The 25,665-nt window shown below is 39.0% G+C and overlaps 1 protein-coding gene across 22 annotated transcripts in view; it reads left to right on the forward strand.

Annotated features, from left to right (window-relative positions):
* Window positions 1–25,665, forward strand: part of GRIP1 (glutamate receptor interacting protein 1) — a 344,230-nt gene that overhangs the window by 312,287 nt on the left and 6,278 nt on the right. For 11 of the 22 annotated variants that reach the window (XM_074902912.1, XM_074902907.1, XM_074902914.1 and 8 more), the window contains 10 exons: window positions 5,542–5,611; window positions 5,861–6,006; window positions 11,360–11,504; window positions 12,566–12,705; window positions 12,877–13,065; window positions 16,237–16,390; window positions 18,128–18,328; window positions 20,698–20,809; window positions 20,955–20,999; window positions 23,456–23,689. In XM_074902912.1, the coding sequence (XP_074759013.1) occupies window positions 5,542–5,611; window positions 5,861–6,006; window positions 11,360–11,504; window positions 12,566–12,705; window positions 12,877–13,065; window positions 16,237–16,390; window positions 18,128–18,328; window positions 20,698–20,809; window positions 20,955–20,999; window positions 23,456–23,689 (1,436 nt within the window). Of the gene's footprint in view, window positions 1–5,541; window positions 5,612–5,860; window positions 6,007–11,359; window positions 11,505–12,565; window positions 12,722–12,876; window positions 13,066–16,236; window positions 16,391–18,127; window positions 18,329–20,697; window positions 20,810–20,954; window positions 21,000–23,455; window positions 23,690–25,665 lie in introns of those variants that run through there. The other 11 variants (XM_074902919.1, XM_074902924.1, XM_074902925.1 and 8 more) reach the window with 8 other exon arrangements.

Raw genomic sequence — 25,665 nt, forward strand, 5'->3', positions numbered from 1 at the left:
TTGGGTGAGAAAGTCAGGAAATGACCTGACCTGACAGACACGACAGACATTTTTCATCAGAAGGGAAATGTAAGCCTCACCTCGGGTTGGCTGGCACCTGAACATATACCTATTTTTAAGCCCAAGAGTTCTTCTAAGTCTGCTGTTAGGAGGCAGACATCCTGGAAGAAGAATTTATTTGTCTTGCTTTGTGTTGTTTTCCTTGGTAATAAACACTGAGTGTGCCTGCATGGAGTTACAGCCAGGTACTTGAAGGCATATCTGAGGTGACACACAACACTAAAGATGGTTAAGCTAATTCATGGTCTTTGAAAAACATGACATGTAATAGGGGACGAGACTAAGCGTCTCTTAGTTTCAGATTATTAATGCAAGAAAAAAAAATAATTTAAAAAAAATCCCCTTAGGTAGCAGAAATCCCTAGAAAGTAAGACAGAAGAAAGTTTCATGCGCATCATTGTTAATGTTAATCCAGGGTACTGAGTTTTAGATAGTGTGTACGTCACTTACCTTGCAGTATACTGTCCTTGCCCATTGCTGCCTTCACACACATACTGGACTTCTATCATCCTTCCCTTATCTCTGCAGTATCTGTCTCATCTTTCCATTAGTAGCTACTCACACTCAATAAAGATCCTATTTCATAGTTTGCAAATGCTTCAGGTACCGTCATTTTCACAACTCAGTTACCTGGTTGGAGCAATTAGAATGTCTCCGTTCTTAAAATTACGTCGTCCAAATAAAGTATGGCACAGTAGTGTCCATGTGTGTGTGATGAGTCATTCCCTAGAAGGATGGCTTTCAAGTAGATCTAGTAGTGTTCAAATCTGTTTCAATTTATTTGCCAGTGACATTGATTTTAGACCATGTAATGGAATATAGATTTTTTTTTTTTTTACTTTGTTTAAAGGTAAACTTTTGTTCTACTGGCTACTTTATCATAGACTAATATTTTTTAAAGATGTTGAATGATATCCAAGAAAATGACTTATAAGTGCAGTCTGATAATTGTAGTTAATAGCTTTTTTTTTTTTCCTTTTCTTTCTTAAGTAAGATTCTGATATCCTTACTGGCAATGAACTGCAGCACCTTGTTTCATAAATAATCTCTTGGAAGCTAATGGGACTACTCAAGGAATAAGAAGCTGCAAAGCTGGTAAGAATATCAGAATCTCACCCAAACTATGATCGTTTTTTCTAAGTCATTTTGACTAGCAGCTATACTATGGTCTGCTTTATTGCTTTCGTATTTAATCAGAAAAAAGTTTTGTAAATATCTACAGATATTTAGCATTGACTCTGATAATTTACTTTCTGAAGCATTTTCTGTGTATTTGGGGATTTCAGCTAGCAAACTCAACTTCATTTTGCAATGTTACAAGTAATTATTTTCAAGATGAGGCCTGAAGAATCAGCAGGTTTCTTAGCTGCTCCACACGAACCAATACTTAAGGAACAAAAGAGCTACATCAGTCTAATTTTAAAAAGCTCTTTCATCTATTTAATAATCATACTATTTTTAAAGTCTAGTAGATGTTAACCAGCATTGTGGATAAGTGAACAGACTGTGTAAAAAATGTTTTTCCATTCCATAAGCATTTTCCTCTGCTTGTTCAGAGCTTGACCAAACTCCAGAACTTGAAGCCAGGCTGAGACTAGTAAGTGAGTTTTGGCTGGGTGGTAGGTGAGATGTCCACCTCAGAATCTGTTTAAGTCACATTGGTTTTTTTAGTTTGGGTTAGAAGTGAAATAAGAAAGGAGGGTTGTTTGAGGATTTTTTTAACCTGACGGAACAGCTGATCTACAAAACTGACAACACTTCACTGAACAAACTTTGAAGTGGTGGGGGATAGGCAGGGGAAGTGTGCCTTTACTAGTAGAATTTGGGTAGAGGCCTGGGATGGAGACCTAGGATCATAGAGTAATATAAAGAGAGAGAACAGCTTGCTAAAGATCAGTCTTCCAGCTGCAACACTAATTTTAGTATCTGTACAAATTTATGTACTCTTCAGTCCACTTGTAGTTCATCATACAGACTGTGTAAGGTCTCTACAAAAGCCCAACAGTAGGTAGACTAACAGCTGGACCAGGAAGGAGAAGAGATGAGATCTTCGGTGGAAAAGCAGAATGGGATGAGAGAAAATGAGTGGAGAGCCATAACAGGGAGACAGCAGATGGGGGGAGAGGCCGAGGTGTGATCAGGGGTATAGGAAGCTGGGAGTTGAATAAGAAGGCTGGACATGGCTGAATGGTAGGGTGCTTTGGTCTTAATTGCTTCTTAAAACCAAAAATAATTCTGTAATGAAACATAAAAATGGAGACTTAAAGCTATACAGTGTCACTTCAAACATGTTAATTAGTGAGGGTATCTTTTTTAATTAAGTGGTCAAATACTACTTTCTCATTGGGATTCCTGCTTCTCTGCTCTCTGGGGAGAAATGAAACAGCGGCATGTATCAAAGCAGATGGAGGCCGCATAATGAATGAGATGGAGGACTGCAGAAAGAAAAAAGAGGTGACCGCATGGTCAGGATGGTTTAATGCTACCCTGGAGAAATTAGGGTTTTTTTCCTTTTCTGTGCAATAGAGTTGCACTGAGACGAGTCATTTCATGGAGTGGGGAGGGGAAGGGGAGAGAGAGATTTTCCACAGGTGACTGCTTGATTTCCTATGGAATCCATTGAGATCCTGAGATCACACTTGCAGAAATGCTGAGCATCTGCAGATGTTGCTGAAAATGCCAGTAGTTGTGCTTCAGACACAGAAGCTATTATATACTACAAACTATTGTGAGAAATAAAGGCATGAATAAAGGCATCAAATTGCTCACTGAAAATTGTCTTACTTTGACCTAAATGCTGCTTACGTTTCCTTTCCTCATCTGTAAAATCAGGATAATAGTACTCAATCTTCTTGCTGGCGACAGCATCTGTTCGCTAGTGTTTGGGAGGCAATCTTAGGCTGTGGTGATGTGCAGTGCAAAAGTTCAGGAGGAAATTAATGATTTTCTCTCTGCAACACAACTTGAATACTTTGTAGTAAGTATGTCATGAGCATTGAACAAGAATAAACCAAAGGGTGGCATAGCTGCTTATTAAGGGCTTGTCAGCATGGGGGGATTCATTTCACACTGAGCTGTGTTTGCTGCCTACCAAAAGGCTTTCATCTACCAGACACAGTTAATAGCCCAGGACAACTGACAGAATACCACTGCTTCACACTTACTCAGTTTGAATCAGTAATAACTTTGTGTGCTGTATCACACCCTTTGGATCCACATATGCTCTCTGGCTTCGCACTTTAAGCTGTGCTCTTTCGCCTGCTTTGGTCCCTTCTATCTTCTTTTTGGAACAATAATGGACTGTTTTCTTTAGTACTGGTAATTTTTATAAAGCAGTTTCATAAAACTATCTCAATACTCAAGTCTCAAACTGCAGACATTGTACAGTGAGTGGCATATAACCTCAGAGATTTATAAGGCAATCCAGAGGGTAAAAATGTAGAATTTAAAAAAAAAAATTCTCCAAAGTAGTACTTTAGCATTTTAACAAGATACTAATTGGTGAAACAAACCCAAAGAATTCAGGTAAATCATGGAACTGGTCATATAAGATACAGTTGACCCGTGGTGTGAAAATATGAGAAACAAACTATGAAAATTACACATCTTGCAAAAAGTTAATTGCCGTTCTCTAAATGACAACATTTCAGGTATTTCCTGAAAGCATGCTGGTTTAGACAAGTTTTAAAAGTTCTTGAAAGTCCTTGTATGTCTGTCTTCTGAACTTTGAAGACACTGCATTTGAAATATGACTATTTAGCAGTTGTTAAACAGTTCCTTTGGATATTCAAAGGCTTTCTCAGCCAGAGCAGCCAAGGTTAACAAGATCTGTTAGAATATTGGGTTGAAATGTCATTATTAATATACCTTGTGGTTGCTGTAGGTGAAGTTCTGTCATTTTCCATGAAAAAGAAGAATCATGAGCTGCTAAAGTAATTGACATGAGGATTTTGTAGGTGATCCTCCAATAGTGGTAGCTTTCTGGGTGATTGGTCGGAAAGGCATACACAGAGTAGAAATGGCTTGGAGCAGTTGAAGAGCCCTATATGTGCTAAAACTGTTAGTGCTTTCAGGAGAACTGAGAGCCTTATACCATGTGGCAATGTTTTAATATTAGTACAGTCTTTGTTAACAACAGTCCCAAAAGTCATTCTGCCTTCACCACATGGATTACCTCCTGGCCAGAGCAGCTGTAGGTGGTATACTTCCCAATGGCACAGAGCAGGTACCACACCATTGTCTAAAAATGTGTCTTTCATCACCCTCAGGTTCTGAGCCCACTGGTTACCCTATCAGATGTTCAGTGCAGTCTTTTGTCAGCAAATGGATGAACCCTCCAAAACAATGCATTTGGTGAAGCTGCTCCAGGAAACAGTCCTCTGGAAGCAGTCAGTAATCATCGTCTTCTTCCTCTGGAATAGTTAACTGCTCTCTGTGCAACCAAAAGTCAAGCAAAATTGCTAAGCAAATTTCCTGGCCAAGGGAAACTTGTCAAATACTTTTGCACAAGTCAGTAACAATTGCAATACCTGGAATTGTAGAGCAGAGCATACTTTTAACCATGATGGACAGGTAGAAAACAGAAAGTCATGTCAGATACCTCCAAGAAGAGATAAGTGTTCAAGGAGAGGACTGGTGGGGATTTTACTAATTTGATCATTGCTGGCATTGCAGAGCTTCTGGTAGGTATCCTTAGTACAAAATGGGGAAAAGTCCACTGTGCTTAAGGCCCAGCAGCTGTATAGAGGAGCAAGGTTACTCATCAGAAGAGGCGCATGTTTACTTCGGAGGAAGCAGCGAGCCACAGTGAAGCAACCATCTGTCTGATGTAAGCTACATCGGTGCAGATATGATGTGTATCAGCTCAATGGTGTGCGTGGCCACTATTCACACCATCTCATTTATTGTGAAGTAGATTCCTCCTTCTCACCCAGGAAGCATTGTCTTCATACCTCTGCCTTAAGCACTGAATGAGACAGTAGTGGATGTAAAGAGTGTGGGCTAGCCCACTCTGGATATTTTGCCAGAGCAGCTCTGTTGGTCAGGGAGACAATAAAACATGACTGACAGAAATACTCTGGCAAAAGATCAGCATTAGTAGTTGTGCCGAAAGGTTCTACTAACAGAAAGTCTTTCTTATGTGTTGTAGTTACCCAGCATTTTATGATAGATCACTGGAGCTGTACTGTGATATCTTCATATGGTTCAGTCCTGGTCTAACCCAGAATTCTGACATAGCAGGTTAAATTAATTCACTTTGCACCAGTCACCTTAATTCTGCAATTTTCTGACTTTTGAGGAGTGTGCAGTCTTACTAATACACTGCTAAACATCATTTGTGTTCATATACGTATAATTTTGGGGAAGGGGAGGAATATGATACAGGTAAATAATGTGTTTGAAGTAGTGATTTACGGACAGAATTAGCCCACCTGCATATCTAGAAATAAAACCAGATACTTGTTGTATTCTTTATTACAGCTCCATCCAGTAGAAAACCAGGGGACCCTCTGGTTATTTCTGATATCAAGAAAGGAAGTGTTGCTCACAGGTAAGACATACAAGCTCCTGGTAAAAATCTGTTTCCATTGTGTAGCCAGCCAGACTCAAGTTGAACAGTGGGAGCTTGTAAGAGACTGCTGCTTTTTTTGGTAAAAAGCAGTTACAAATGAAAATCCCGCATATTAAGAAGTAATTGTTTTAGAATATCTATCTCATTTCTATAATAATGTTCATACCTTCTAAGATACCTTGATTAATGTTACTAGAATTTCATGTAAGCCTGTTTGCTTGTTCACAGAACTGGGACACTCGAACTGGGTGATAAGTTACTTGCAATAGATAACATTCGACTTGACAATTGCTCAATGGAAGATGCTGTCCAGATCCTTCAGCACTGTGAGGACCTTGTAAAGTTAAAGATCCGCAAAGATGAAGATAATTCCGGTATTAGCAGTGAGCCTATTGCAGATTCTTCTGTTTCAGGATTTTTAGAACATAGGGTTATTCTTTTGGATTTAAATTTAGGTGAAATGTTTTTTTCTAAACATGACTGGTTTATGCTAAATCTAATCAGAAAATATCACACTAAAAAGAATTCTGATGGTATATAAAGTTTACATTTTCTCAGTAGCTATATTGCCTGCAGGAGATGCACTGCAAAATGAGGTCTTCAGTTTTCTAGAAAGGCAATTTCGCCTCAGGTGCAACCATATAAGGTTGGTCTTTCTCTTATCAGCATGTTGAGGTTTTCTCTGCTTTTAAGATTGGAATCATGGTTAGCAAAGCATGGATCCATAGGCCTCAGTCCTCCAGTGGAGCGGTGAAGTGCATGCTTTATCTGTAAGCTTGCAAACTTGACTTCAGTATGACTGTTCACACTCATAAAAGGTAATGAGTACTTTACATGCTGTGCTGGATGGCTGAGGGAGGAGCCATGGCTGATCCGTCCAGTAATGGAGCTGCCATCATTTTGCACATCTACATCTATTAATATTCCTGGATCTTCCCCATTATGGATTCCATAAGGGCAGAATTTCTACCCGGAGATAATAAAGCGAGTTCTGTTATGCATTCTGGTAGCAGATGAACTTAGACAATTACAACTGCCATTACTGCTGGGATTTATATTACAGCATTACACAAAAGCATGAACTGTAAATTCACTTGTCTGAAGCTCTATTCAACCTCACAGCAAAAAGGCACAGCCTGCTGCTCTTTATATTTAAAATCAAGTACAGTTGTTGAAATGGTGTTTAGAATTGCACTAGAATGCTCTTTAATTGCTCTTGAAAGCAAACAGAAAGTACCTTCTCTGTATCATCAGTAGGAAGCACAGGCAGATGCACTTAGCACCTTGTGCAAATTGGCTTTCAGAAGTAAATTCTGACCCAGCAAAGTGAATGACTGCTGCTCGGCAGGGTATTGCGGTTAGGTCCCCGCGGGTGCTGAGGGACACCTGACCAACAGTTGCTTTGCAAAGCTGTGCAAATCAGATATGTTATGAAGAACAAACTGCAACTACACTTGGCAGAACATTGACAGGAAAATTGCCTGTAGAAGGAAGTTTGAGTTTTCTCCTGTACAAGCAGGGGTCTGTCTTTTAAGTGTTCGTGACACCTAGGATCCCTCCTTCACCTTTTTCCCCTCATTTGGAAGACTCCCTCTCATTAATAACTCTGCAGAGGAATTACCAACAGACCATAGAAGAGGGGTGTGAGTTAGAGCCATGTAGAAATAGTAATAACTTCTCCCACACTTTTAAAGACTTGTGGGTTTGTCCTGTGCGTGCCATGTCATCCTCCCTTTCCCCCTCACCTTGTGGACTTAATCTTTTTCTAGGACAACTTCCATTTCCGTTGAAGTTGTTACACCATTTTCTGTTGCTGTCACTGAAATGTGGATTTCAGTCTCCACCCGTGTAAAATAAGATCTTTGCTCTCTTTATATTGCACGTCATGGTAGCTGGTACAGATTTTAGTCTGAGCGGGATTCTGATTCTGTGGTTTTCTTTTACACATTCACACTACTTATTTTACAGTTACATCGTATATCTATATCAAGATTCTCACACAACTACACTGTCTTACCCTGACATGATTGGTGTAACTGAACAGATTCAAATGTAAATGGCTGGCTACTCAGAGACCTACTGAACAAAATTCTCCATACAAATGGTTCTTGTAACAGGTTGACTAAGTGTCAAAGTGTAATTGAAAGTATTTATAGCAGATCTCAGGTACTTTGAAATCTAAAATGAGTGTCTCCTGAAATGCTAAAGAAAAAATATATTTAAAAAAAAAAAAAACAACAAACAAACCACAGTGACAAAGCAGTAGCAAAGGTGTAGCAAAAAGTGTACCTCAATTACAATAAATTTTTGTTTATTTACCATTAGTTTATTTATGAAAGTCTGTTTTCTCACAAAGGGAGGAAATGTGCTTCTTAAACTCAACATAAAAAAATCATGAATAAATTCCCAAAGGAAAAGAGAAGCCCACTGCTAATAGATGAGTAGGTGTGGAGCACTCCAAAACAATTTATAAATCATAGCATGATTTAGAATTTAAATTTAAATTTTTTTTAATCATGCCATACTTCTTTGAGGAGGTGAAGGCAGGCAGCAGGGCTTCTTCCTCCCTAGGTTCTCATTTCCTTGTTGTCTTTCAAACGCTTTCCTTTTATATTCCTTTTTAAGTATTTCTAGCTTCTAGCTCTTTCTGCTTTCTGTTTTTCCTTCTTCTGCTGTCTTTCCCATTCCTCCCTTCTCCAGACAGTTGTATGTGTCTCAGAACAAACCATTCAGGTGAGGCCAGGAGCAGGGTAGTACATGTCTTGTGTTCCTCCAGACCATGGCTGCCTTTGCCCTTTTCTCTGTATTGATCAGATGTTACTCTGAAGAGCAAGAGACTAGCGGACAGAGCAGAGGTGTGGCAGCACAGATGATCTGCTTTCATTAAATGTGGTTTCCAAGACCTGTTCACAGCTGCATCACAAAAAAAGAAAAGGAAAATCTCAAAAACATGAGACCCAAAAACAGGAGAGTTTGATTACATTTCCTCCCTAGATGGAAGTATGTTTTCAGCAGTTTTTCTCCTTTTTTTTCCACCAGCTTCCCAAAGTGAGGACAATTTTTTTTCCTGGTTAATCTAATGGCTACCATGCTTTTTTGAATATCAGAGTTCTTTGCTTTCATGGCAAAACTGGCCTTCATTGTGAATTCAGGCCGTATACATGCCGTGTTCTTGGATAGCTCATATTTCTGCTGCTTGGAAAGAGCACTGAAGAGAACAGTGTAGCAATTTGACGTTTGTTGCATTCTGCCATTAATTTTCCTAACTAAGGCTAACCAGAAGACAGTCCTGGGCCAGTCTCCTTTCCAGTCATTTACTAAGATCTGTAAATTTCCAGCTGTCATGTGACAGGCTGCTGATGATTGATAACTTCTTATTCAATTACTGTTGATAGCTGAGAAACATCAGTATTGTGTTGACCCTTAGCAAATACTAGCTATTACATTTTCAATTAGCTTGGTGGATTACTTTTCATCCTTCAGTTGAAGTCTTGTACTGTGTCACTGCCACACCTGTGTAAACGTTCTCAGCATTAGATCCCAGAGGATTTGTTGTTGTTTCATAAATGTTCTATCAAGCAAGCAAGAGATGCCATTCTTCTGCTGGGCAGTGGCAGCTTACATGCTAGCCCACTGTAAGATGGCCAGAGACTTCCAGTGGGGTCTTGGAAGTTGGGTGCTCCTGGAAAGAGCATGTCATATAAAGTGTAGTTGATGTGAAATGTGCCAAAACACTGATGATAATGCCCCAAGTAGAAATACAAAGCCAACACTAGGCATGAAAATCCCAGTATTCTTTGCTGAATAAACACCACTAATTCTTCTCTCCTTTGATTCTATCTGTGTACCGTGTTCTTTATGTGGATAGCAAGGGGGAAATAGGAGGAAGTTGGGTTGGGGGGAGCTAAAGGCCTAAATTTTCTGCAAATTGGGAAGAAACAAAGTAGCTCTAAAGATAATAGTTTCTCCAGCTCTGCTTAAGTACCTTGTTCAGTGTTAGAAGAAAGCAATTCTTTGAACCTTTGCTAGTGATACAGGTATCTTTTTTCCTTTTAAAGTTTTCCTATCTACAGCAACAGAAACAGGAACATTTGATTTTTCTAACTTGTCTCGGGTTAGTTCTAGTAATGTTCACAGAATGTGCATCCTAGACATTTTCCACACTTGCTGAGCTGTTCGAAATGCCCACAGATCTAGAAGTTTGCTGCCAGGCCAGACGTCCTGGCTGAAAAAGAGAGCATTTGCTATTTTGATCTGAGGAGAAATCTAGCATTATAAATTTTTAAATATCCCTTCATAACTCAAAGATACTGAAGTTGATTGCTCTCCTACTGTGATTTTTTTTTAAATAATATATATAAAAAGCATGCATTGTATAAATACAGAAGCCTTTCTTGTTGCTGCAACACCTGTTGGGTATTGTTTAAGGAAAATACATTGTATTTAAGCTTACCATTTCTGATGATTTTTTGGTGAAACTAAAATTTCAAAATAATGCAGATGACTTCATGCAATATAATGGAGTTATTATTCAACTTAGGTGATAATTCAGAAGCTATTTCTGATTCTAATACAAAAGCTTAAAACTTGTCAACCAAAAACATATTTCAAGTTCTCTTAGTAAGACAGCTGCTCATCTTATGATGACTTCTGACTTTTTCCACAATTCTTTGAAGGAAGTTTGTCTAAAACCTTTGAATTATCTTTGATTCTAAATACATTCCATTCATTTCAAGAAACAGATGAGTAACAGTATTTATACAATAGTAGTAACTTGTCATTTCTCTAAGAATATGCCCTTGTGGCAAAGGCGGCCAACATCCTCTTGGGCTGCATCAGGCAGAGCGTTGCCAGCAGGTTGAGGGAGGTGATCCTTCCCCTCTGCTCAGCACTGGTGAGACACACCTGGAGTGCTGGGTCCAGTCTTGGGCTCACCAGTGTAAGAGAGACATGGACACAGTGGATCAGGACCAGTGAAAAGGCCACAAAGATGATGAAGGGGCTAGAGCATCTCACCTGTGAGGAAAAACTGAGAGAGCTGGGACTATTTAGCCTGGAGAAAAGAAGGCTCAGGGGGGATCTTATCAATGTATATAAATGTCTGGAGGGAGGATGTAAAGCAGATGGAGCCAGGCTCGTTTCAGTGGTGCCCAGTGACAGAACAGGAGGCAACAGACACAAGCTGAAACACAGGAGGCTCCATCTGAACAGCAGGAAACACTTTTTTACTGTGAAAGAAACTGAGCACTGGCAAAGGTTGCCCAGGGAGGTTGTAGAGTCTCCATCCTTGTAGTTATTTGAAAGCTGTATGAGTGCGGTCCTGGGTAACCTGATCCTGGTGGCAGGGGTGTTGGACAAGATGACCTCCAGAGGTCCCTTCCAACCTTAACCATTCTGTGATTCTGTAACAAAATAGCCTGAAGTTATATTTTAATAAGAAAGAAGATACAAAGATTTTAAACTGAGTAAAATTTAGTCTTAATAGAATGAGGAGAGTTTTTCTATTTACGTCAATGGAATCAGGTTTTGGCAATAAAAAGAAATTGCACAAGAGAGAATTTCTTATTTATTTCCCAAAATAATCCAGTAGAATATGATTAAGAAGTGTATATAAAATGTAATTATTTGAAAATATTGTTTGATTACCAGTCACTAGACTGAACATGCTATTTTTTTCATTCCCTCTTTCATAAGAAACCAATTGCGTTCCCTTGGCATTTATTGCAGATGAACAGGAGAGTTCTGGAGCAATTATTTATACTGTTGAGCTCAAGCGCTATGGTGGTCCTCTTGGAATTACAATCTCTGGTACTGAAGAGCCCTTTGATCCCATAATCATTTCCAGCCTTACAAAAGGAGGATTAGCTGAAAGGTAAATTGAAAAGCGTATTATTATTAAAAATTCTTTTTATCAGGAGAAAGATTTATTTTGTTTACCTGAAGATGCTAATTTTCATGATTTAGCAATTTATTTTTTTATAATTCTCCAAATCTGAGGTTGCTGTTGTTTTTTGATCATTGCCAAGTTCAGGAGCATGAGCAATATCTTAACAGGATGTTCTTGCACAAACTATATAAGACAGAACAGAGGATTGTCATCCTTATTATAAATCACTTAGGAAAGACTAGTCAATCAAACTGCTCAGTCACAGGAACATTTTAGCAGCATGTTAAAAGCAATAGCCTTTTATAGTATAATAGGTATTGAAAGCACTTCACATGTCTTGAGTTTGTCTGAACTTACTGTATACTTATCTGCCACTTATCATGTACACACACTGCATCTATATGTGCACTTACATACACCATAGTAAGCATTATCTGAGGAACAAAAATGCTCCTCAGTATGAGATGGATAGAGAATAATGAAAATGCTATGGTTTTCTATTTCTAAGGTAGGTAGAGTCATTGCAACTGGTACCTTTGGTGGTGGTTTCAGAGCGAACTTGCAGCACACAAAACATGATACTGTGCACAAACAGAACAAACAGTGCATTTACACAAAGAGAATTTATTTTCTTCTTTTGATATGATCCATCCTGAAAGCCATGTTGGTGAAAGAGCTGGTGACTTGCTCACACTGCCATTATCTGTTATGTTGTGAGACTTCTAGAAACTTGACTCATTTCAGAATTTACTGAGCTGTCTGAGATTGCTCCTAAACAGGTGGGCTGCAATGACTATCATCCACAGGTGATTAACTATCACAGTAACACAGAAATCCATATCTCCATGCCTCAGCTCTGCTATTGTCACTACAACAAAGGTGACTTGCTTTAAGCATTTCTAACAAAAGAATTACTCTGTAACACAGCTATAAAAGCAACATGAAAGAAAGGAAGGGAGATGAGGCTTTCATGCTCCAAATATACAAAGAAATTGCCTTTGTTGCTTTTTATGCTCTCAGTGTTTTACTTCTTTCTCTTATTGTAGGACTGGTGCAATTCACATAGGAGACAGAATCCTAGCAATAAATAGTAGTAGTCTGAAAGGAAAACCTTTGAGTGAAGCCATTCATTTATTACAGATGGCAGGAGAAACTGTCACCTTGAAAATCAAGAAGCAGACAGATGGTGAGTACAGCCAAGGGTAGCATCAGTGGTCTTTAATGCGTGTGTTGTTACAGATTAACAAGCATTTGGGCCATCCCTGGAAATACATCGTGTCAGTAGTAAAAAGCATATTCTTAGAACTGCAATAAAGCAATGACCACCGCCACCCCTTTTTTTTTAAATCCTATTCAGCTACCAGTCCCAAGAAATTTTCTGTCCCTGTGGGTCACATAAGTGAACTGAGCGATGCTGAAGATGAAACCTCTGCTGCACAGAAATCTGGCAAACTCTCAGACATTTATTCCACTACAGTCCCAAGTGTTGACAGCGCAGTAGAGTCGTGGGATGGCTCTGGTATTGATACCAGCTTTGGAACTCAAGGTACTGTCAAGAATGTAATCAGCATCTAAAGTAGAAATTATCGCCTTCATGGTTGACCTTCCTTTGCCTTAAAGAGAACTTTATCTGTACCAACTTTTAGACCTTTTACTTTGTAATGTGCTGGTGTCTCATTATGACCACACACCTCACCCGGCAGGTGATTTATTACACCTGGCTGGCCTCAGATTCGTTCTTTCATGACAGTGTGATGTGTTATGAAACATTTATCAATACATTAACAGGCTTTTGTTAGCTTTACTGACATCTGAATAGCCCGGTCTATAGCTTATCCACAACTAAATGAGTTTATCCTTCAAATACCGATCAATGCAAGGCACAGAACGCACTGAAGATGCTCATGAATTTGATGCCCATACGCAGTAATTTTTAACTGTCAACAGATTTGTTATAAACTGCTGAAGGGGGAACATTAGGCAGTACTTACAGTTTGTAAATACTTTGCTTTTTCCTCATTTCTGTAGCATTAACATCTAACTTTAAGCTCTCAAAAACAATCATTCTATGTGAGGACATGATTTTTCTTAACACTGAATTTTCTACTTTAGTTTGGCTATTGTTTTGTATAGGATTTTCAAATAATCTCATTTTAATTTGTAAGACATCTATTTAGGCAGTGAGGGATACAGACATCTTGTAATAGTCTAGATAACAAGAGAAATAACTTCCACAAAGCTTCAGTGTTTTCTTTAACTCTCTTTAAAATGTTTATTTCCATAGTAAAGCAGGTATTCCCACTACCTGGCAAGTATTTGGACAGGTAGATCCTTACCTCAAATAATTTTTTCTCACTCACTCTGGTTGCACACATTCTTTCAATTTTATTTCTCTGTTTCCTTCTGTTGCTTTCCAGGAGCATGGGTAGTAGCTCACGGACAGCTGTTTTTTACCCTCACACTGAGAACTGAAACCAAGCTTTGCCCAGCAGATTTCCCATATAGACCGAAGTTCTGTGCTGATTACTTTCATTGGTATTCTCTAATGTGCCTGCTCAGTGATAACACCGGCAGTTTCTTCTGAAACACAGAATCATTCCTTTGAAACCTGCTGAGCTACTTGACATAAAGAAGTAGCTGATGTCACTACTAGTAGCCATTTTTTTCTGTTCTTTAATTTTTAAGTATTTCTTAACCTTACTGCATATATTTGGCATCAACTTACTTTAAACAAAACAGATTCAATACATTTCATTATTACTCCTGTTTTCTACATTTTGTATTCCTTCTGTATAATTTTTATTTCACTGGAGTTAAGAATCTGGATAAATTTGTCCGCTCTTATGTTTTTAACCGTTTATCAAAGTAAAACATGTTAGATTTTCTCCTGATATTTTTACGTTCTGGGTCTAAGTATTGCTGAAAAATTGTCAAGACAATAGTTCTCATTTCCTGAGTGAATTGGTGATATTTGGAGCAAATTGTTCAACAGTGGAAAGGACCGAAGCCCAGACTGTTTTCTGAAGTCCTGATGATTCAGATGCCATGCCAAAACTAAGCCAGTATCTCAAAGCAGATTTTTTTCTAACTCCCTTGAAAAAATAAGCCCAGACTTGGCTGGATACATGGCACTTATGCTAAACAGCCTGAGTGTAATCAGATTTGCACGTTATCTCTTGTTGTGGTACTAATGTGACCCACATTTCTATTAAAGTTCATTCTGTCTTGACCTGTCAAATTGAGTTTGGCTTCTCTCCAAACCTTTCTTGGCATAAGTATAGGCTAAGCAAATTGAGGAGTTTGGGGAATGTTTCTGTAGCACCAGATAATGCTTTATCCTATTAGTTTCTAATTTAATGCTGGTGAGCACTCTTTTGTCTCCTTGAATTAACACCCCATTTTGTACCTTTGTCTAATATGTCTGCCTTACTAATCCGGAGACTTCCCCACACAGCAGTCATATTTTCACAAGAATCTGCCAATTAGCTGGAAAATGCACACGGCTGTAGTTACATGGGATTTGAGGGAAACAGGTCTGCTGATTTATGGAAGCAAATTGCCCTCTTTAGAGAGGCAACAGCAGTGATATTTGTTAGTCATCAACAAAGTAGAACTTCCTAATCCAATACGCACATCAGAAAATGCCAACTATAGAGCTAAAAAAAGAATATGTCAAGATGAAATATATATATAACAGTTCTACCATAACGGACTTTGCTTACCAGATCAGCATCAGCTTGTGACAGGTTGATCTATGTGTTCTTGATACATCACTTGGAAGCCAGACTGTCTGGTTCCTACTTGAAATTCAAATTACACTTAATTCAGTTAAAGAAATACTATTGAACTAATACCAACATTGCTTGTATGATAAAAGCACTCAGAAATAAACTCTTCAGTTATAAAGGCTGTCTGATGCTACTTACACATTGGAAATGGCTCATAGAGAAATCCCTTTCTGCAAGGTGAGCTTTCCAGTGGTGTATACTGATCCTGGGCATGTGTGCCCATTGTGAGATGGGCCTTTTCTCAGTGCTCGGAGCCCTTGAAAAAAGCAGTATCTCTGCTAAGTGCAAGACCCCTTTCCGCAAAAGGGCATGGGTACAGAGATTCCTATGTTGGCCTTTATACAGGGTAACGCAGGGCTGTGACAGACAGCACAGTCCTGCATTTGTATTAATGAGTCCTTGCCTCAGTGGTGCCGAGACAGCTGCCCTCCTTCCTATTCTGGCAGTTAGTGGTCACTCAGGAGCCTCTGCACCATGCCAGCTTTTGCATCTAGGTGGCCATTCTGCAGATTAGTAGTATTGTGCATATTAGTAATATTGTGCATAATTGCGCATAACACTAATATGTCACCAAGTATTGGCTGCATTGCTTCCAAATTTGAGGAATTTAACAGGAGGAAGAAAAACCTTTCTTGCTAGTCATCTGAAGTCAAGTTGATGGGTTTTTTAATGCATCCTTGCAAACTCCTTTTTCAATAGGTCTGAAGCACAATTTTCTTAATAGCTTAGGTTTAATTTTTGGGCATGTTGCACATGGCAATGTTAACACACATGTAACACATCCATAACATGCATCATTTATTCACTAGTATTCAATGTATGATGTCAAATTGGAAAATGATAAATTATGAAGGTGTCTAGCTTCAGAGATTCACTTTCTTGTCATTACAACATACACATTGCCATAAATATATAATTCATCTTTTTAGGACACGGCTATCAGGCTTCAGGATACAACTTCAATGCCTATGAGTGGAGAAGTCCTAAACAGACTAGTTTGTCCCCTCCAAGCAAACCACGAAACCACCCATTTCATGATACAGGGCTGAGTGATGACGAATGGGACCGACCTACAGCAAGCAGGTAAGTTCCCATACAAGTTTCAGTTTTGTGATTTGCAGCTGCAGCAATGCCTCAAAACTGAATGCTTACTGTCTGGAATAACATTACATTTTTCTAATGCAGCTGTAACAGCTCCGTTTAAATACAAAATAATAGTATCTAAACTTCCTGAAACTTATTAGGGTAGATTAGTGACATTTATGGAAGATTATGATACCAAAACCAAGACATATTTTTATTTTGAGTTACTTCAGACACAAAACCCACAGCATTTATCTCTTAAGAATAAACAAACAAAAAAAATAGGGCATTTTCCTTGGTAAGCTTTCAGAAAAAAACTGCTCTGTTTTCCACTCCACAAAATAAACCTGCAAATAAAGTGGCTAAAGACAACTGGCATGTTAATCTTTTATTAACATCTTCAATAAATCTTCAATAAATCTTGGGACACCTTCAGTGATTCAGTAGGAGAACAAAGTGATCCAGGTACAAATGTCTTGTCTAAAGCTATGGTAGTTTGCAATGCATTCATTCCTCTTCTGAGCAGTAAATCTCTTTTCAGTGAATTTCTCTGCAGGCAAAAGAACTTCCTGAGGGAAAAATGCTTAGTTGACAATGTTCAGAGATAGTGAAAGACCCAAAAGTCTCTTATTCTCTATTCTGTGAGTGATCCGGCAGTGGACCCACTGCAGAGACCTGGGTAATTCCTGCCAAAGAACAGTTCTTTCTCAGACAAGGGAAGACAGGCATCACAGAAGGAATTCTGTGCTCTGTGTCCCCATCCTCAGGACTTGCAGACATGCATGTCCTTCGTTAGAAATACAGTTTCTTAGTGTAGCAGCACAATGAGCCTGAAGTCCCAGTCTGTAAGAAATTCAGGTTTAGTACTAAAGAAAACCTTCCTGGTTCCTGTATAAACATAGTGGATAAGTAAATCCATACGGTCCAGTCTGTTACCTTTGAAATACAAATCGAGGCAAAGCTTAGATGTGAGTGCTGCTTTTCAGAATCTGGATGACAAATCCTCTGATACAGCAGATTGCCCAGTGGCATTTTGTCTGGAGACAAGTCTGGCAGGATGATAGCTAAGATCTGGGCAAGTGTGAACTCTCAGTCCATATCCAGTTCCTTTGGTCCCTACTGGTCAGAAGCATACTAGAAGTTTTCATAGGCTAGTAGAAGACAATATTTAACAGAGGAAATTACCATAGTTTTCTTCATGCCTCCCATTCTTGGCAAGTTAATATCTTTCATTTAATAGCAACATCTTTATCCACAGTTAAAGCCCATATTTTGTTTCTCAGATGAGATGCAGCCATAGATTCCAGAACACCTACTGTTTTGCAGTTACATAAGTAATAGTCTGGAAAAGTTGGTAAGCAGTGAACTGGGAATCTGGATTGTAAAATACAATCTTCTAAATGAAAAGCATGTATTCTACTACCATTTTAAAGCACTATTCAACAGAAGGTATGCACATGAAAGAGCCTTGTTCTACTTGTCAATGTGACTTAACAGCTGAAATATATGACAGAAGTAAAAATAACAGTAATTTTAACCCTGTATCAGTAAAATGAATTCTGCCATACCTGACGGTGTTCCTGTATCAAGTGCTGGAGTATTTGAGAAGGGCATGTCTGTTCTTCCAGCCTGCTACAGGGATCCCCAGAAAACCACCTCTTCTCTGCCTCTAGGTAAGCAACTTTTCTTCTTATCTAACACTAAAAAGTCTTTTTTTCTTATCTTTATTTTGTGTAGCACAGCTTCCAAGAATATGTGGCAACAGAAGGAGACGGAGACATCAGGAGAGAACCAAGAAAACCATTTAAAGCAAACTTCTGTAGAAAGGTCAGGGGGAGAGAGCATCAGAAGCATGAAGAAAGAGGGCAAGATGTGGAAAGGTGCCCCTGGTGGCCAAAGGAAATGTGGGGGACAGCTGGAAAAGTGGAATACTTCCAGGTAGGAGAACAAAGAGTGCACAGGAGTGTGCTGGCTGGGCACGGGGTGGGCAGGGGGGAAAAGGGCGAAGAAAGGAAAAACAGTTGAAATGAGAAAAAGGAGAAAAACAGGGAAAAAGCAGAAAACACATCATTAACATGCTATTGAGTGACAATGACGTTTCATTTGGCGAGCAAATGAAACCAGAGAGCTTAAACCGCTCTGTAGCTCACTGGCAGGTAGGACAAGTCAGTTGTAGTTCCTGCTTCAGGGAAAATTTTTGCACATTAAACAATACTTACAGGAATGAGTCTGCCAGATCCTAAAACATGCTATGACCTCCTGATTTTATTTTTTTAAAATTTTTTTCTCATATGTCAGTAAAAATCAAATCATAGGCACCTGTGTCTTCATATCTGCCCCACTACCTCTCCTTCAGCATTTTCATGCATCTAAATTTCTGATGGCTCTTTGAATAAGCATCAGAAAACCAAATACATTTGTTATAGGTCAGACAATATTTCACATGACATAAAATCAATCTCTCAGGTTTCAGAAAAAAATCCATCTAGTTGAGAAATTATTTTGGTACCTCTTTTTCTCTGATGCCGTAGCTCAGCTACAAATCAGTTTATTCATGTGGCTGTAATGGAGATGCAAAAGTTGAGCATTTCACACACCAGGAGACAAGGCTCAGAGAAAAAGCAAAAGAGTAGGTGAGGGCAGAAAAAGGAATTGCCACAGCTAAAAAGAGGTCCAGACATACAGGCTTTATGATCTCAGATTTCACAGAAGTCGGAGAAGAAATGGACCTCCAGTTCTAGGAAATCCAGTCTTTGCAGTCACAGACAATTGCCTCAAATAATCCTGTTCATTAAAGCAAGTTTCACTTTATGTTATATTAGTATGCAATATAAAAAAAGTTATTGTAATGGATAATTTAGTCTATGTTCAACATTGGCTTTTAAAACAACTGCTTAGGTTTACTGAAAGACCTAATTTCAGAAGTCAAGGATCTTTCTAAAATCATGTTTTAAATACTTTCTTATCTTGCCTGGGAGGAATTGCATCTGTGATCTGAGTAGGTATTCTCACCATTGCTGTATCTATTGCAATATCATAGGAAGAGACACTGATGCTAGATAGAGAATCATTGCAATAAGATTGAAATGGCTGACCATTGTCTGCTTGACTGATTGTAACTGTAAGAAAGCATCTCAGAGGCAGAGTATCATGTGTGTGAAGCATTCAAACTGTGTCCCTTGTGCTGGGCAATTCTATTTTAAAGCTGTTTTGTTAACAGTTCATGCTATTCTCAGTAATACATTGTTTGTCAAGCAAGGCCTCAGATGCTTCCATAATAGCATTTGCTCTGTTTATGTGCTGTTAAGCACCACTAGCTGCAGTCCATAAGCAGCTGCTCCAAAGTAACAGCTTGCTGCCACCAAATGGGTGAACTCTGGTTCCTTCCTCCCTGATCCTTCTCTTGTGCCTTTCACATAATCAGCCCCCTCCCATGTAGCAGCTCTGATGCTCGTGTGAACCTTCATTGAGCTGATAGCCCTTGCTGAGACAGCAAAAAAATCCTGCTTCCTCCACACACACACACACACACACACACACACTGTAATGGTGTTGCTTGTGTTGCTGCAGTCCAGAGCTGGTGGTTTTCGTCAGACCTCTCTTGCTGGGCAACTTCCCTAAGCATCACTGTCACCAACATCTTGCTCAAGAGTACTAGTAATAAGGCTTTGGTGCATTTATGAAACACCAGAGACCTAAGTCTCCATGCAAGACAGTTGCATCCCTGAAACTTTCTGTGTGTTTGTGTATGAAATGACTGGAGCAGTTTATATGATGGAGTCAGGTGGGTTTAAACTGATAATTATAAATGCAGCTTAGGCTGAAGAAATCAGGTAAAAATCACCACCATCACTCTTTTGCAAAACACTGTTTGCAAAAATGAGGACTCTTTTAATATTCCCTGGAAGACATCTGTGAGGTTGAAAGGTTTTATTGCAAATATTTGTTACACAGAGCAGCTCTGCACACAACTACTCATTGATTCATTAATTTTCATAGGAAGGTCCCAGTTTCAATCCAGTAAAAATGTGTATTGAATTGTTCTTGGAATCCACTTATCCACTTACTGGATAACTCCCTGCTCAGCTCCTGCCAGCTGCTAGCGACTGCCAGGTTATGAGGCTTGTCTGTCATGTGCTCTGCATGTCCATTCAGCCTCTCATGATCAGCGATTCTTCCCCACTCTCCTGCCTACCTACCGAACGTTCGGTCATTCATGTTGCAGTCTGTGGCAAGGCACGTCTGTAAAATATATTTTTCAAAGGAAAAACAGTCCACATTTTTTTAACCTCTCCTTGTAAATCTAGCTTTGCAGGTACCCATGATAACACCGAAGCTGACCAGGAGGAAAATTTCTGGTCTCAGGCTCTGGAGGATTTAGAGACCTGTGGCCAGTCAGGAATTCTGAGGGAACTAGAGGTAGAGCAATCTTAACTTTTCTTTCCAATTATAGAGAAATATAATGGTTTTGTTTTGGTTTACATTCATTTTATTTCCTCCTTTTTTTCTTTTAAGTTGCACTAATCACACCAATTCATTTAAAAGCTTTAACCCCTCTCCACAGGACAAGGCTGACAGGCGTCTGTGTTTGAGAAACATGACTCTCTTGGTACCTACCCTTTACCTTTATATTTTTGCTTGTGCAGCTGCCTCCCCCACCCCTAGCCAGAGCTGTTTTGTTTTGTACAATGCAACCAAAATTCTATAAACATGTTCACCCCAGAGCTTTTGACTTGCAGCTTCTGCTGTGCATAACCATTGATGCTGTCTGCACAGGCAGCAAATGGCACAGAACTTCTTAAATGGGCATAACCTTCCTGCAGCAATGCATCCCATTCTCTGACAGATGCTTTATGCAGCTTTTCTTAGCATGTTGTAGGTTGTCGTTTAAACTGAAACTTAATTTGATTAAGATGAACATAAAAGAAAATCAGCTTTTCAAAATGTTTACCTGCAATCTTACCACTCTGCAAAAAAAGCTGCCAATGTAAGAAATGTTTGTTATACGGCAGTTTTTTCACTACGTAAGAAATTTTCACATTTCATCCTGAAGTTAATTGCAAATCTAACCATGCTTCATGTTAGATTGTGAGGGGGACAGAGAGGGAAGGAAACAGAGACAGAGTAACTTTGAGTCTTTATTTTTCTAACCACCTTTTCACTAAGTTGTCTAATCAGAACAATTAAGATTATACTGCCACTTAAAGCTATGGAATGAAACGTCCTAAAATATTTTCTTTTATGTTCTTTTAAATTCCTGGAGCTGCAAAACTGGCAGAATCTCATTTTCATTTTTATGTTATATAAAGTCCTTTAGCAGCCAGGAGGAATGTGAATGGCATAAGTGGGTGAAAGTTTCTCAGTTCAGATTAATTTACTTCCTCAGATTTATGGCTTTTGTATTGCATGTATGGGTAGCAAAATGTGATTCTCATGTATTTGTTATTGCAAACCAGAGAAACGTAGGAGAAAATGTTATACTGGTTTAATTCCATAGTTAGATATGGTTCAGTACAGCAGCCTTCCCTTGCAGTTTTCAGTATTCAGAGCACAATAAAAGGATATGGAAATAGATAATACCAAAATGGAAATAGATCATTCATGCTGACCAGAATTCAGTTGCTTTAACACATTAAATTTTCCTCAGCCTTTTACAAAAGTGAAATTCAGAACTGTAGATGCTGTATCATTTATAGCAGCACCTTGTTGCACAACCCACAGCTCTGAAAAGAAAGCAAGACTCATTCAGTCTGTCAGGATGCTGAGAATGGCAATGCCTCTGTTTTATGAAGTGCCATTGAATAGTCAAGGACTCCTTATCATTTTTCATTTCAAGGTCTTCAGCCAAAGAGCAAAGAAAACTGCTGTTTGCAAAGCCCTCTAGATGCTTTTGCTCCATCAGGCAGCAATATCAGTCATTACTGAGCACAAGACAGACTGTTAAGGCGACAATATATTATCTGGTCATGAAAGCAATGCCGGAGCTGGGAGAAAGAAGGGTGATAGACATGCTCATGAGAGTCAGAAGCAAACGTTTATTTGCCTGTTTTCCCCTTATTTTTCCCCCCTTCATTTTTACTTCTGCTTTTCAAACAGGCTGCCTGCATCCTGCCCTGGTCAAAGTTCAGGTTATGGACTTCAATTTCTGTTTCCATTTGTCCATCAGCACCAGGAAGAATAAATAGAAAATTCAGTGTACACTATCCCAGCAGTGACACCTCTGTATGGTGGCTGTGCCAAAACACATTTGCCTCCCATTCCCCAGAGCAGAAAGCCTTTCACAAAGGAGAAGGCTCCTTGCTGTGCACGGGTGCTTCTTCCACCATTCCACCCAGTGGATGAGATGACTCCCATCGTCGTCTTTCGAGAGTTCACCCTCCATGTATTCTTGCATCTAACATAAAAGACTAGCTTTTACTGAGATTAAAAACAGCAGTGAGACAGTGTTTGTATCTCAGAGGTATAAGTGCTAAGCTAAGGTAGTTACTCTTGCAATATGTGTGTTCTGCAAAGTCTCTTTCCATGCAGTGAGATTACCTGCACTGAGCTTTCCCTGGCCTGGGATGGCATACGGGCACGCTCTCTGCCAGTGCTGACTCTAGAGCTGCTTATATATACTCTGCTGAACATTTTTTGACCTTGCACGCACAGTCTGAATTGTAAAGGCCTTCTATAGCTCCAATTCCAACAAATGCAATTATGCTGCAACTTAAATGTCATTTTATTTACACGGAAAATATTTTTAAAATAAGCAATTATACTACACACTCTTCAGTCTGCCAGGGGATTAGTTTACCAGCATAGCCATTCTAGTGCTCAGTATTTTAGTTTGAAATGCCATCTGAAAACTTTTGCCCATAAGGTTCTGTTATTGTTGTTGTGTTTTGTTGTGGTCCTTTATTTTATAGTGACTTGCAAGCAGATTGAACATCTATCCTCTTGCCTTTTGCTGTGCCCTGAGTGATTGTGTTTTAACAAAGAATAGAGATGTTTTTCCTGCTGTTGTGAATTAACCACTTAACTCACATTCTGTGTTTAAAATTAACCTGTTCATTAATGCTCTAGGCCACAATTATGTCAGGAAGTACAATGAGTTTGAATCATGAAAACACACAACCTCGTAACCAGCTGGGGAGACAAGCCAGCTTCCAGGAAAGAAGTACTGTAAGGCCACATTACAGTCAAGCTACTCGTAGCAACACATTGCCATCAGATGTGGGGAGAAAGTCCATGGTTCTGAAAAAAATTAAGCAAGAAATGAAAGAAATCATGTCACCAACTCCTGTGGAGTTACACAAGGTCTGTAATTTTCGTCTGACAGATTTGAAATAATATATTCAGCATAGGGAATCTAATTATATGGCAATACAGTAAGCACTTTTTATAATGACTCCACAGATGTAATTTGGGGGCCATGCATATTAGTTCTTACAAACACATTAATGATATATCTTTGTGGGGAAAACAAACAAATAAGATGCATCCTTGTCTACTATTTAATTTTCCAATAAATCCTCAAAAGAGACTGCTCTTTTGCAAGGAGGATCCACTGGTAATTTAAATCAACAATACCAATAACTCATCTCTGCAAAATGTGTTCATTAAGGAAGCAAAGTTTAATTTCTATAAAATACATTTCTTTAGGAAATTACTCAGGAGGGTTTGGGGCTCCCATTGGTCCTCTTTCAAATTAACTCTCATTTTGAATCAAATACATGAGACTCAACGTACATAATATAGAATGTTAATTCAAGTTAGATATTGCTTCACTTCTCTTTATAACTCCTTTGCTTTAAAAAGGATAAATAATCTTCAGTCTATGCAACTTTTCACTGCTCAAGACTTGAAATCACCTGGTGATATAAAGGTGGCTCTGCACCCCAAGAAAGTACTGGATAAAGATACTTTAGATATGCAGAGCAAACACCTTACCAGTTTAAGTCTCAAGTCCAGTGAGGCAATAACATCAGCCAGATTCCAAAACTTTGGGGAACATTATAATGCTGTTCTACTTGATTGGAATGAGCCTCCCATCTCGTGCACTCATCATCCACTTAAAGGTCTGAAATCTTCCCAAAGAGGAGGCAGAAGCATGGAGAAATTTTAAGATGCCACATGTTGGCATTCTCAAGAGAGTTGGTTTGGTTTGCGGGTTTGACTGAGTTTGGTTTGTAGTTTGTTCAGTTCAGTGAGGTAAAGACTCACTGAGTATGGGCTAATTGAACATAGAAGGTAGTAGAAAGTGGATTTTCTATATGGAAAATTAATTTGTTGCCAATGTAAGCAATCAACATGATGTGTTGTGACAGTTTTAAAATACTAATGTTTCCAGCTTGATGTGAAGTGATTAATGGAGTTAGTTACTGTGCTCAGTTTTCCTGAGTGGCGAGTAAATGTGAGATATGAAACAACAACTATGCCAGTAGGCATTTCATGGTGTGTTCATGTTCAGCAAAGGCATAGTTTTCTCATATGGATTATAAAACCAACCTTTTGTGATTGATAAAATAGATCCTTTCCTGGAAAGGAGGAGTCAGATTTCTATTAATGAGTTGATATTCTGATAGCTGCTAGCTCTTAGAGTCCTGGCAGTAAAAAATATACTGTTCTTGAGCTTTCTCTTTCTTCAGTTGTCTGTTTTTTAAGATTGCTGTGACCTTCTGGTTTAGTAATTTCCAGTTTTTGTTCAGACAATATACCCACTTTTCCCATGTCTGATGAAGTGATGTCCAGTTTGCTTATACCGTCTGTTCCGTCATCCAGAAAAGAGACATTTCCTTTCAAAAAATCTAAAAGTTGAACCTGCTCCAAGGGTTTTCCAAATCGTTACAATCCTTTAAGAAAAACAGAAACCAGTGACTGGATCTTACGGTCTGTTTTACCGAAGTGGGCTTGTACCCCTGTGATCACACATGCAACCCAAGCATCATGGGCTGCTTTTGTATTCATGCCATCTTAGCAAGTTGTTATTTGTTAGTTTTCTTACTGGTTCTTGTCTAGCAATGTGCCTGTCACTTTCTCTCTCCTCCTTCGTTTTTGTATTATACCTCTAGTTTAACCAGATGTTCATTGCTATTTCTGATGGACAGCTTGTCCAATGATCGCATTCCAAAAGAGCTGCAATGCCACAGGAATGACTTCACTGTCAAGACAAATGCTTCGATTCAAGTGGTTTTCATAATGGATCTTACTGGCCAACGTCTTAATTATCTGGACCACTGACAGGACAACCAGTGAAATAAAAACTGTTTTCAAAAACTGTGATGTTATGAACA

The sequence above is a fragment of the Athene noctua genome, chromosome 3 (genome assembly GCF_965140245.1).
Source record: "Athene noctua chromosome 3, bAthNoc1.hap1.1, whole genome shotgun sequence".
Lineage (NCBI taxonomy): Eukaryota > Metazoa > Chordata > Aves > Strigiformes > Strigidae > Athene > Athene noctua.